This window comes from Varroa destructor, unplaced genomic scaffold (genome assembly GCF_002443255.2).
Source record: "Varroa destructor unplaced genomic scaffold, Vdes_3.0 BEIS01000007.1, whole genome shotgun sequence".
NCBI classification, from domain to species: Eukaryota; Metazoa; Arthropoda; class Arachnida; order Mesostigmata; family Varroidae; genus Varroa; species Varroa destructor.
Genome location: NW_019211460.1, coordinates 7,093,893 through 7,107,555, shown reverse-complemented (window position 1 = coordinate 7,107,555; position 13,663 = coordinate 7,093,893). Strand labels below are relative to the sequence as shown.

The 13,663-nt window shown below is 42.6% G+C and overlaps 1 protein-coding gene across 12 annotated transcripts in view; it reads left to right on the top strand.

Moving 5' to 3' along the window:
• Nucleotides 1–4,675: 4,675 nt before the first annotated feature.
• The window catches only part of LOC111254404 (uncharacterized), a 21,336-nt gene continuing 12,348 nt past the window's right edge, over nucleotides 4,676–13,663 (top strand). For 2 of the 12 annotated variants that reach the window (XM_086974674.1, XM_086974671.1), the window contains exons 1-2: nucleotides 8,528–9,736; nucleotides 10,650–10,807. Coding sequence is in view for 7 of the 12 variants with exons in the window: in XM_086974666.1 (XP_086830792.1) it covers nucleotides 12,699–12,849 (151 nt within the window). In the remaining 5 variants the exon portion in view is untranslated. The other 10 variants (XR_015316879.1, XM_086974666.1, XM_086974668.1 and 7 more) reach the window with 8 other exon arrangements.

The window sequence follows — 13,663 nt, the reverse complement described above, 5'->3', positions numbered from 1 at the left end:
TTAGTCGGCAACGTGTGATGCGAAGACGGTGACTTAGATGACTGCGGATAGACATGTGTTCGAAGATCACTCGTGTTTAAATCAACGTCAAAATTACACTTTTCTTCACAGTTGAAAAACATTCACACCACTTGAATATTTAGGTTATTTACATTCAGCTCCCTAATGGGGCTAAACTTTTGGCTACACTATACCGACTGGGGTGAGGCATTAGGTACATTTTTTGCTTAAGGACGTTTTTCATCTAGAGCGCTATCTTTGAGCCTACGTCTGCCCGTGAGGCCATCTTCAGAGTTTACTCAAGGCAACAATATGGCTAGATTCGATAGATTTGTACGGGCCATTTAGATTTTTATGTTCAGCACGTTCGAAACGTATTATATGGGCAGGCAGTGAGAATCTGTCTAAGAGTTATGCCTGTATAGGACTTACCATATCTATTTTCGTGTATTTTTATTGTAAAACGATTTGAAGCTGACTGCGAAAATAGGAAGATGCGCTGTGAGTACTGTTTATGGAAGCGACGACCTTTCTTACTTTAATAGATTCATTCGGCCGGCGTATAATTGTACGTCAAGAGCAATTATTTTCGTTGCTTTAGTTCGTTATTTGGGAAGTTACTTTTTAGAAGTAAGTATCACGTACGGTGTTTTGAGATTAGATTCAACAGGGTTTCCTCTAAGTGATATCAGCGTTAACCGTTGTAGTTTCCCTACTCTGTTCAGTACTACGGAGTGCTCGCTCCAGACTGAGAATAGTATTAAATGTATCTAAAAGCGAAATATTCATTTTCGAGTTAAAAAAAAGTCATATGAGAAAGATAACACCTAAATCACAGTTTGACGAAGCCCTCGTCTCTATTAGGGTTCAGTGAACGTTCCGCTTGAAGAAAAGCAGCTGCGGGGCATTGTTTCGGTCATCAATAGCGTGCAACATTTTGCTATGATGTACTACGATGTCTTAAGACCGACTAAATCGAACTTTGAGCTCATGGCGATAGTAAATAAAGATAGCTTTATCTTTGTTATTAACGCTGGTCGCGTCAGTCTGCCCCACAATCGGGTCAAATTTAGACGGGTTATTTCTGTCTTCCCATGTTAGATGAGACCGTATTAAGATAGTATGTCGTTTCATATCGAATCCATAAACGGAATATTATTTTTATTTACTGATCCTGCTTTCGTATATACATCCTGCAAGTTTCAAACTCAATCAGTTTTGTAGTGAAGTTTCTCGCACACGCGCTCCCTCACCAACTAGTGACTACGAATTTTCCTCAAAATGCGTCCTAATGTGAAGTAAAATCACCTTTGAAGACCTGAAAAACGAAAAAGTAAGAAAACCAAAGGGCCTCCCCGTAGAAAGAAGGTGCGCACCAACGTGGATGGCCTGGCCAATTGAAGCAGAGTTCTTTCTATAGAGCATCACCAAATCGAAGCTACAGCATCATTAAAACTGTTCATTGAACAAGTTTAGGCTCAAGCCAATGCCGGCTTCCTTCCAAATCGACTGTGGCTCGCTGACTGCGAGGTGCGGAAAGCTTTGTGAAGCTTTTTTTTTTTTTTTTTTTCACAGAACGGCCTATAGAACGATAAATAGATAGCCTAGATATTAGCGAATGTGCGAAATCTGTAGAGTTTAGCGTAGATGTTTCATATGTGGAACGTCGCTATTTTTGTTGCCTAGGTGCTGTGCGCTGCATTCTCGGCGAAGTCTCGCAAAGATTCGTGTATCGCGATCTAGCGCGACCCCCAAACACCACCACCGCCATTGCTACTGGCATCGACGCCACACCAACGGTAGCAGCGATCAACTGAGCTCCGCTAGAGCGACGGCAACGATACGAGGACGCTCAGTACAGGCTCGGCTGCCGCCATCGGCTCTATAGGCGGCATCGCCAATCGATGAGTCTGGCTTCCTGGCGCCTTTTTCGTGTATTCGCAAACACCAACAGAGACGAGAACTAAGCGGGAATGAAGGACGGTGAAGATAGTGCAGCTGCTGCAGCCGCAGCCTTCTCTCCCATTAGGACGAGCAAACGGTACAGAAAGTTATTTTTGACCTATTGCTCTCTTGGGCGGCCTGGGGGCCTTTTGTCCCACACAGGCAAAATGTCTTCGGTCGTGGTCGTCCGAGGCAGGTTGGAGCAATAATGGAGGGAAGCATCGGCATCGGCATCTACGGCTGCAGAAGAACTGCCAGCTCAACCAGCAACGGCGCGTGCGGTGCCTGTTTAGGGTAGCAGCTACCCTCGAATTGAGGGGGTAGTTGTTGGATAGGTAGATAGTTAAAAGATAGCTAAGAGGTAAGAAGCCCTTACATAAAAGTAAACTCAGATCTAAGTGCCATTAGCGTTTACCGTCCACGGCTACGGCCTTGCAATTAGTGCCTAACTCTGTGCTCGATGTGTCGCAGCACCATCTGGTGAAACGACGTACCACATTCAATGAGTGGCTTGTTTTAAAGTGTGGGGTTTGGTTCTCATTATGGTATCGTAACCTGACGGCATTGAAGCTGAGCCTGAACTTGATTAATGAACAGTACTGATGATGCTGTAGCTTCTATTTGGTGACGATCTGCGACTGGTTAAATTCACATATAAAAATACGACAGTAAATTATCATATGTATAAATTTACATAGTGTAATTTAGATGCGTCTTATAGCCAACATTCTGTTCGTCAACATAAAGCCTGTACTAGAATTTAGAACAATAACGCCAATGTTCTAGTTAAGCGGATTGCAGACGTCGATCAAAAAAGAGGGGGACCATATTCCGCCTGGCTTAGCTGATTATTTATACACGGAGTAATAGTTGTGAAATTTTACGAGCGCTCAAAACAATCAGGGTGTTTGTTATATTAACTTTTCCATAGTTTAGCTGCTAAATGAGAGGAAAGTAGTTATCGAAACTTGTACAACTTGAGAAATAGCTTCAAAGTTGACGCGTGTAAGTTCGCGATTCACAAAACGATAAAGCTGTTACGAGTAGATGTATACAAGTCATATGGGATGCGTTTCGTCTCTGTTCGTCGTTATAGACTTATCTACGCACCTACGAAGCAGTTTGTACGTTTCCTACAACAGATAAAGGTGCCTGTCTCCTTGATACAGCTGCTGAAGCCTTACAGGTAAAATAGCGTTCGTAGAGGATCGCTACTTTTATAAGTTATTTGCATCGGAGGCCCTGAATGTCCTTAATAACAGATACAGGACCATGGAAAGGCTTAGCAAAATACTTATTACAAGGCCGTAGGCTACTGAAGCAAATGCAGTACATTTGAATTTTGTTTAGCCCCCTAGTGAACATATCCATAGGAATTATTTTTCGACTAGATAAGATGATTAGTAGTCAAAAATCAGGCTAAGTGATTTTCGATATTGTGTGTGATAGAGTTGACGCTTGCTGCCCGTCACTAGGAGGCGCCCGACAGACACTACAGAATCACAGCACTTGGGCGAAGCAGTCCACTTTTCTTCGTGACTCACGTGCTCATGGGCCTATTTGTAGGCCAGTCAGTGTGTGTTCTCGATGAGAATGCAATTGAAGAGTGAAAGTTAAGCTAATACTATCGAGCAAACAACATCGAACATTTTGTACATACATAAAAGCGCATTATCATACATATGCTTTCGCGTAGAAATTCTATAGAACATAAACAGTGTTTGTGTGGCATTTTTCGTGCATAATACTTTGTTGGCCAGCTTACATTGTTCTTGCAGGCCTATCAATCAAGTTAGGTACGTGCACCTATTTTGTTTATGGACATAAATGGGCGGCAGAGTACATTTGTGAAGACTTTGGCTGAATTATTACGATATTTTATGATCGTTAGACAGACATTGGTTTCGAGGGTGCGAAGTACACCCGCTTTCTTCGTATACGCAGTACGAGCAGTAATACAAATATTGTGAGCTTTTCAAAGATACTACAGTTTGCACGGGGTTTTCTAAGTGCAACATAGATTATGACTCATTTTAGCTCATTAGCATACGCGGTGTATATGGGGTCCAGAGCATTTATACAAGACACGCACTGCTATTGCGCGCCGACCTGTTTTTACAGCCAGAACGACTTTTTCCATAATCTAACATCTGATGAGTGCTTCGGTGGCCATAATCATCCATCGGACCAGACCGACAGACAAGCGGTCTTTTACCCGATTTTTACTCGACGTGTCATCCACTCATTACTTCTTATGCGCCTGATTAACCGGTCGTAGTGCAGGCCAAGCCGCGTTCTCCATTACTGTGCTTTCTACTACATGCTATGATATCTAATAATGGCCTATATGATATACAGTGCATGGCTGCCACCCTTATCGCTTTCGGGTATAAGCTGCAGCAGAGGCAGCATCAGCTAGAGTCTGAATGAATAAGCCTCCTGCTAACACTGCCGACCAGCCGTCGTAGGCACTGGCATTACGACAACGAATACTAGCACTAGCCAGCGTCACGATCAGACCAAGTCGCTCCGATCGCCATCCATCGTTAGAGATCATGAGGCGAAAAATGTAAATCATTTAGATTTTAGCCCAACAGTCCATATGCAATGTAATATTCTGTATTCGACGGTTGGTAAAGCACCCCAACTACCCGTACATGTGTTTGAGTCTTATATGTGTGTGTGTGTGTGTGTGTGTGTGTGTGTGTCTGCGTGTATAGTTCGTTCGAAGGTACTATTTTTTTCACCTTGTCTACCTCTTGGCGAGAAGCGCCTACCAGTTCAGACCCAACTCGTATGGTGCTCATTCGTTTCTTCAATAATCGCCTCTCTGAGCGTCGCCAACTTCTCCTCTTGTTGTTGGACTCACACATCTGCGCGAGTTTTGAATTCGAGCCATCTGCCAGAAGGAGAGTGCAGCAGACAGACATCTACTTGAATGTATATATATATATATATATATATATATATATAGTATAGTATGGATAGTAGCGCTAGGACTAAGCTGAATGTCGCTTCAATCAGACAGGCGACGCGAGCTTCAGTTGATGTGCGCACCTCGGAATAGAAACGTATGAAGTTTAACAGCAGAAGCAGCGGTACAATGGATGTTTAAGTGAGTGAGGAAGCGGGTCGAGGTGCGCCGGTGGATCGACCACCATCAAGGTAGATAGTTTTATTGTTTTTAGGTAGATTGTTCTTACCGTATATCAACGAGTCTGTATGGGGAAAACGGCCATTTTCTAATACACATTACGATAGAGAAGCGAGACAGTTCTAGCACAATCTATCGAATTTTGCTATAGGATTTACTTATTATACCAAGCGTCGTACATGGCCAAAAAAGAATAGTTAATTTTCAATAGCTAGGCTAACTGTGAGTATGTTTTATATACAGATAACAGACTCATTCATAGTACATATTAGTTTCCATAGATGAGCATGGAAAGTATATATATATATATATATATATATATATATATAGAATAGATAATGACTGTTTGGTGTAACGAAATGTTTTTGTTCCATAAAGGGGACTGGTCCAAATTAGTCACGCATGAACGGCCGGTATTATATAATGAACTCATGCGTACTTTACGTGATAATTGCTAGAATATATAAAAACAATCGATTAGTAATAATCTGATGAGCGGTTTTCTATTTAGATGGAAACATTTTAAATACGTCTAACAGAAAGCTAAAATTGTGTTTAAGCCTATTTTAGTTCGTATTTAATAGACAGGACCTTTGAAACACATTGCTTCATACTCGAATTCAATATAAGATTTTATGCTTAAAAGTATCAAGAACTAGTTCCCGACACTGAATATTCTGTTTAGGGGCCTCAAACGAGAAAATGTACTTAGAGGGCCTATCTGTGAATATAATTGAGCTTCATTTTGCAGTAAAACATTGGCTTTTTGTAAGCCATTGTTGTATTATGTTGAAAATTTAGCAATATGCAAGAGCGATGGGTAACTTACGCTATTTGCCATTCCTCTTCTAAGTTGTTAGAGAACTTACAGAAGTTCCTTCGTTCTATACGAAATATCTTCTTAAATCGTGGCAGGAATAGAACAGATAAAAGTTCGCTGTGGTCAGAATTGACCCGAACACAGAGCGCCGTTCTTCAAGAACTATTGCGGTTAATATATAATTTTTACAACACCCAATGTTGGCAAACAATGGTATTTTTTGGGAGTAAATCATTAACTATAGATAACTGATGTGTCGTGACACGTCAGGAGCCAAAGGAGTACGAGCATTCTTTAGTTAAAGCCTAACATAGTGTGTGTGTCTCTCTATCTCAGTGATACGGGCACGTAGGAGAGACGATAAGTTGTGTGAAAAGTCATTAAGTTCAAAGGCTATATTACTGAATCCGGATGGCTATTTTATATTATAACGTAAAGTAAAATAAGATTTACATGTTTCCATTTTCTTAATGAAATTTTTATAGCACAATTTTATAAACTTCTATTAATTTCAAGGCTTATTGATAACAAGGCTCAAAATCATTTTGCGAACTTTCTGCTGAAGATTCGCTTTGGCATTACCAGACCGTATAAATAGATTCACGTTTCTATCGTAAAAAAAAGTTCTGAAATAGGGACGCCGCTTTGCACATCAGTCGAATCTGTTTCCCAATTTCCGTATAATTTTATAGCTGGGAATAGAAGCCGTGTGTGGAGTTCATACCACAAAGGCATTCATCAACTTAATTAGCAAAAAGGGTAATCCACGAGAGTTTCAAGAGGCGACGTCTGGCCATCTCGAACCCGGGTCAACGACTAGAAATTTCCATAGCCATATTACTACGTTTTAAAATATTCTTCATTTCTCTAATTCATCATGAATACCTCATCGTGACCAATAACGTTTTAGAGATGTTCATCTAAGCCTATATCGATCAAGCTCTCCGCTAAATTCTTTATAAAGGTCTTTGTTTCCTAGTCAAAAAGAGTTGACGAGGTTTTGCATATAGACATGCATATGTATCGCCTCTTCAATTACAGTTCAACGTAAAATAAAAAGTGCTGTCTTCCTCAGTGGACCGACTGAAGACATAACAATAATCGTTGACATCTAGGACCATGTGGCGCAGGCCTTGCCTTCCTCTCATTAGACTAATTCCTGACCACAAGTGCCTGAACAGCTACTTCTGGCTTAGCTTAGGATGGTCCATATTCTTCCTTCTTTGAAGTGCTGTGTCAGACTTGTTCACCGTAGCAGCTCATTTCGTTTCGATCGTTCAATAGTAGCACAAAGAACGGCCTACGATAGCGACAGCAGCAACCCACGCAAACTAGACCCATCCGTTCTCGATCATTTATTTGTGGCATGCAGACGTGGAGGCGTATCACTATAGGCTGAAGCCCGTCCGACCGACCGACCGACATATGCGACTTAGTTGGTTTGGGACCGGTTAGCTTGGCAAGCAAACCGCCAGCCATAGGCTGGGTAGCTGGTACGGGGATGGGACAACGGTGAGGGGCTGGTTTAGTGAAGTGAGAGCTGCCGTTCATTTCCCCCTCAATGCCCCGAACTACCCCTCAAACTCACAAGGACTGGGGGGTTGGGAAGCGAGAGGTCCTCGACGTCGGCGTCGTCATCGTCGTCGTCCTCCTCCACTGCCACTACCACTACCGCCACCAACAGGAGCCGCACTAACACTGCCGGCCATCCCACGAATCGTTGTCCCCCTTCACCTCACCCCCTTTCTTACTCCCGTTATTTCTTTTTGCAGACAGGGCCGCCAGCCAGCGAGGCAAGTAGCTCGCAGGCAGTGAGTGGAAGGGCAGAGAGAGCACGGCGGGAAGATCAGGAGACTCGAGAGAAGCTAGGGGGTTTTGGGGGGGGTTAGGAATCAACTCCGAAGTTGTATTTTCATCTCTCCCCGCTGCTGCTACCGCTGGCGGCAGCCGCAGCCAGCGCCGCTCTGCTCCACAACCAGCTACTGGTATCCTATCCCTACCTTCTCCCTACTACTAGTACAGCTTCTGCTGCTATTGGTTCTGCGACTTTACCACATTTGAAAAATATAAAAACGGGTATAAAAGCTACGTACGTTAGTGAATTTACTGGGGGCCATATACATAAACGGCATTAATACGCCGAACTGGATTGACCCAACTGAATGAGATACGCTGCTAATGAACTGGGTTTGTTCTGGGTAATAAGAGACGTTCCTAGGAAACATCTAATAGTTTGACTTAACGGATGGAACCAAGCATACCACATCCCTTTTTCCTACCGCACCCCCTTCGCCTGACCCTGGCTCAGGCTGCTACCCGACCCCGTTGAAAACGACCATCGCATAACACTCCCCTTGGCAACATTTTCCTCACCCCACGTCTCGCTCTGCTTCTCTCTCATTCAGCTGCCTGCAGCTCCTCGTCTCGTATACGAAATGAAGCCTTGTTCCTCCTTCTGTACGCCGTCATCTACCAATCGGATACACTTCAGCGCGCCCCCTTGCTCTCTCCCGGCTCGCAAATGACGATATATAGTCCGCAAGAAGTAAGGAATTTGTGGGTGCCAACTGATGTTCCTTTTTACCAGAAAGGTCTAGTCAACTTGTTTTCCTACTACGCCGGCTTGGGTTGCATTTTACCTCCCTATGATTGTGATGCTAAAGGAGTCAAGGGATAGAACCGAGGACAACGAGAACTTTGGGACAACAAACGGCCCGTAAGAACGGAGTCGCTACTACTGTGACTAGATATGTATCATCATTGAGAGGGAGAAGTTAAAAAGCATAGTTGAACAAGCCCTGAGGTTGGCCGTTACGCCAGTAAGTGCCATCCAGTCCGCTGAGAGTACAAAGCTGAGACTGAGCGAACGCCGAACACAGTGGCGGTTTGTGGCGCTAGGAGAGCTTAGAGGGGTTCGGAGGAATGAGGGAGAGGCTCGTTATAACGACTGAGGCCGCCGCCGGCGCCTCTGCTGCCGTTGCCGCTACAGTGACTGCTGTTGATTGCGCCTGCTGCATCTTCCGCTAGGCCAGTAAAGAGCTCGTTGTTGAAAGTGTCGAGGACGTGCAGGAAAATCTAAGATGGCGGACTAAAACATCCGTCAGAACCGGAGTCGAACTGGAGTTTACCGGAACCTGCACGTTTTGTGCATGCACCTTTTCTCATAAAGTCGACTTCTCAGGTAGCTCTGATAAGCTGTACCGATATTTACGCTCGCGGATAAAAGGTAAGCTATTTTCACAGATAGAAATCACACTTCGCCTTTTCTCTACCCGGCTATCTTGAGCTCTGCTGAGTACGTTTCCTCACATTAACAAAGGTGCAAAGGACGTGGCAAGAGAGAGCCGAGCCGCCGAAATAGACAGCGAAAGACATGATCAGGGTCATCATTACCTATTTTTGACCCTTGAAGTTTTCTCCAACCGTAATCGTACACGTCTGATGTGGCTACTGCTAGCGGTAGTGGGTCAGGTGTTGTCAAGTGCGGAACTCGTGTGGCTGTTAGGAGGATGAAGCTAAGAGGACCTTACAAGAGGGAATGGGGGTTCCCGTTTACGTTTGAGTGAAGTGAAGTAGATGTAGTGACTGGAGTTTCGATCTGTTTTCTTGCTGACGCCGGTTACGACGCTGAGCTGCGAAATTTCGAAGCTCATCATAGATATATGTCAGGTGAAACGGCCCCCCCATCGCTATATTGCCCCAGATGACGACTGATCAGAGTGCCTACCCATGTGCACGAAGTCAAAGTACTGGAATATACTGAATTATACATGATGATCCGTGTTACTTTTGTGCCAGAGGACTTCGACGACACTTTTGTATGTATGCTACTGAACTGCCAGGCTATGATGAAATAAATCAACTTCGTAAACCACGTTCTTATTGTATGGCAAAAGCGGTGCATAGTTAAAAAATCCATTGGGTGCTCTCGGGGACGATCAGGTGCCTCTATTAAATGTCCTTGCTATACTAAATCTTGCTATGTCCACACCGGCCTAGCTAGGACACAGCCTTAATTGTATCAAGCGATTTTATGTGTGCCTCAGTTTACTCTAAAGCTGTATGGAGTAATCTGAATAAATAAGCCCCTTGTGTGAAGATTTAAATAAATACTTTTTGTTACGAGCTGGATTCTCGAGAACCATCGTTTATTACGCTAGCTCATCTAAGTTGTGACTAACATTGATGTTATCAAAATTTACCGAAGACGTAGTGTTTTTGAGACGGACGGCAAACTCTATCATATATGAGGTACATTGCTTTCCGTGAAGCTAACATACTGTTGATGTAAACACTTTAAGGTGCTCAGATCTGTTGATCCATCTAGAATGGTCAGATGTATTTGGACCAAGTGTAAAATCAACAAGTTAACATCCGTCATGAGGCATTACCTGTTAATCTTGTGACGTTCCTCTGTACACCTGCCATTTCATAGATAATTTTCAATACATCTATCTATTGAAAAATCAATTTCGCTATTAGGATTTAATCAAGAACAAGGGATGTCACGTTGAGAGACATATTCATTTAAATGAAAATAAATTCATTTAAGGACTTTTTGTATAAACTATCGGCAATATGGTACAATTTGTAGATCAGTTGTTATGTCAAAAACTTGTTATGATTTACACGAAATACATTAGATAGCTGCAAATGCTTTGATTCCTGATTAGCATTTCTTGACCTGTTCCATTAGTTCATGCTGTATGATCCCGCTTTTTTTTTTGGCAGTCGTTCGCATCTTTATGAAGAATATATGAAGTGGGATACGAGGAGCCATGGCAGCTTTTCTGACGATTCCGGGATTTGGTCCGCCGCCCCCGTCGGAGCTAGAGATTAGGTAGAGAGTGTCAGGAAGCTACGACGAGGAGGGACCATCAATACAACACGTAAGTTTTTTACCGTTCTATTTTTCCCCAAATGAAAAAATGTCTCAGCTAATAATAACCTCCATAATCCTGGTTTCCTTTTTCAATTCAGTCATTGCTTTACAATTAAGTCTACTCGAAAATAAGACTAGTAGCAGTAGTCTTCTAGGAGATGCTGCTGTTGTAACCCCGATTCACTATTATGGTAAACGTTATCATTGTTATCACTACTATTATTATATAATTAACATGAGTCCAACACATCTGTGATTCCGGTTGTCGTTATCAAACGCAACGGACTGTTTCTTATCGAGCTTATATTCCCTTCAGCGCGTCACGGCGCCATCATTGCAGCCATACTTTTGAATTGAAAATAAATTGAAGCTGCCGTTAGATTGCATTTTCACACAAACACAAGTCTGTCTTGCCGCGTGTTTATGTCTGTTATTATCGCGAGAACAATTTCTTTCCACCTCTACCTGATGTAGAGATTCTAAAACACATCTTAACATTCAGTAAAGGAGTGAGTAGTCATTGAGAGCTATCCTTACATTATTAATACCCATTGCTGCGTGCCCTTGCCTGCCTAAGGTTACTCGGCCGTAGCATTTGTGGTCGTCTAGCGTTTCTAGAGTGGACTTCTGATGATCTGGATGGTGGGGCGAAGCTTTCTCCATCAGAACCACCGAAACCAGTTCTGAGCCCTTTCGGCTGCATAGTCTCGGATTCGAATCAGCGTTTTTCTTTAACTACGATACATCGCATAACGTAGAAGTATCATAACATCCTGGGCTCCATCGTGCGCAGAACGTGAACTCAAGCCGTCCTTATTAAAGAATTCTGCGATGTCTATTATTCATGGTCAGGCGCACAAACATGGATCATCTACAAAATCTTCTTTCTAACATAAAAGGGACATTGTAAGTCGAACTTAGAATAGTTCGTAAGTTCCTCTTTTGCCGCCTTATGCGAATTGGAAATACCATAATATCTTGTACATTGGATCCGTACGTTTTTTCCGTACGTGTGGAAGAGAGAACAGAAGCGCGTCAAGTATTCTGCTCAGAGGTGGCCGATTCCTGTATACTCATTTAAAACTACTATACCGCGGTGGACGTGCTTTAATTTGTTCTGTCAAATACTTTCAAACTTCATCCCAGTATAAAAACAGGTTTGAATAGTATATTTTCGTTTTAAAAATAGTATATTTACAAAATTACGTTTAAAGCTTTCAGTCAATCAAGACATAGATAGTATCTAGCGTTAGTTGGCACACGTTTAACTGCGGCATTTCTCGTTACGAGTCGGTCTTGAGTTAAGCAGATTCATTTTCTATATCCCGGACACGGAGATATATAGCGCAGACCGACTTTCCGTGGATCTTATTTATATATATATATATATATGTCATCACTATAGTGTCAAAATGGCGTGCTAACATTTGTTGTTTAAACTCTGAAAAGCGAAAGCGATTAGAGTGAACTTCGGTGCGGTGCAATTTGCCGACATGTCGGAACTACAGGCCCAGACGAGCGGAGTACCAAGTGTCATCGACCTCCTCAACGAACTTCAGCGGATACGAAATATGGCGCCGGGTGAGATGGGGAGCGACAATTCTAGAGGTACAGAATAAGAGCGTGCGAGCCATTGTCTATTTATTTGTAAGGATGTTAATATGTGCAGTCACGCTATTCGTAAGTGTGAGTGTACAAGACATTGTACCTATTCTTTCTATCGAAAGCAAGCGTAACGGCTGGCCTGGGTCAGTGCTTAGATATTAGTACCCGTGATTGCCCTCGGGCCGTTTTCATCGATAAATTGAAATAGAAGAGGTTAGTGGCTACATCATCCGTAAACGTTCTACAACTGTAAAATTTGACTTTGGAAATCCATCGGCTAATGATGATAATTCATGGCTGTCGCGCAATGTTATCGTCTCAAAAGACACATAGCACTATCGAATACATTTTTCCCTTTTCCGCACAGCAGTATCATGCTTGGACCTCGTACTCTGCGTGCACACTGCATAGGCCATCTGCGTAGAGGAACGTCTCTGTGTGAGTGTACGTATGTCTACTATTATATCATAGGATTCGCCTCAGCTGCTGACCGCAGTTATCACGATCGTATGATGTTGACCTTAAGTAATTTGCATTAAACTTGTATGTAGTTACGTGCATGTAGGTGGCTCTTAACAGACATTGTAGGTTTTCGTTTGCATCGTTTGGCTGGCACAGATGAAGCTAGCACCCAAAACAGCACAAAGCACATACAGGCCAATTAGGTACGACGGACGTCACGTAGGTACCGCGCGTAGTGGTCTTAAAGCCTGAATAGTTATAGCTATTAGCTGTTCAGGACACGACGGGAAACATATGTGCATGCCATAGTTACATTGAAATGATTCATCCATTTGCATCAAATTGGGCATCTTTGGCTTCCGTAGCTAATCTTATGTGTTGAGTTACACGGTAAAGTTACGAGTAGCGTTTAGATTTACTGATACGTTCTATGAGACATTGATTGAGATGCAGTAGACGTTAGAAATCTGCTGCCATGATCAGCTATGGTGTTCGTTAATAACTTCTGTTAAGTTGAAATTGTTCTTGTTGAAGCTGTTTGAGAAGTAGTATATGGCAGAAGTGGTTTCATCGTACGTACTTTTGTATGACTTAGTTTTTTTCCAGTTTTAATTAGCTAGTACATCCTTAAACTCATCTGATCGACCGATTTTTTTTTTTGATTCGTTTTTAACCTCGTCGGCTTTTGTCAATAACAGCGGATTTCTCAATTTTCAATAATTTTTATACAAATCTAGTCTTCGTAGCTATTTAGCGTTCGATTCTGAAATTCGGGTAAATTTTATTGACTTAATAT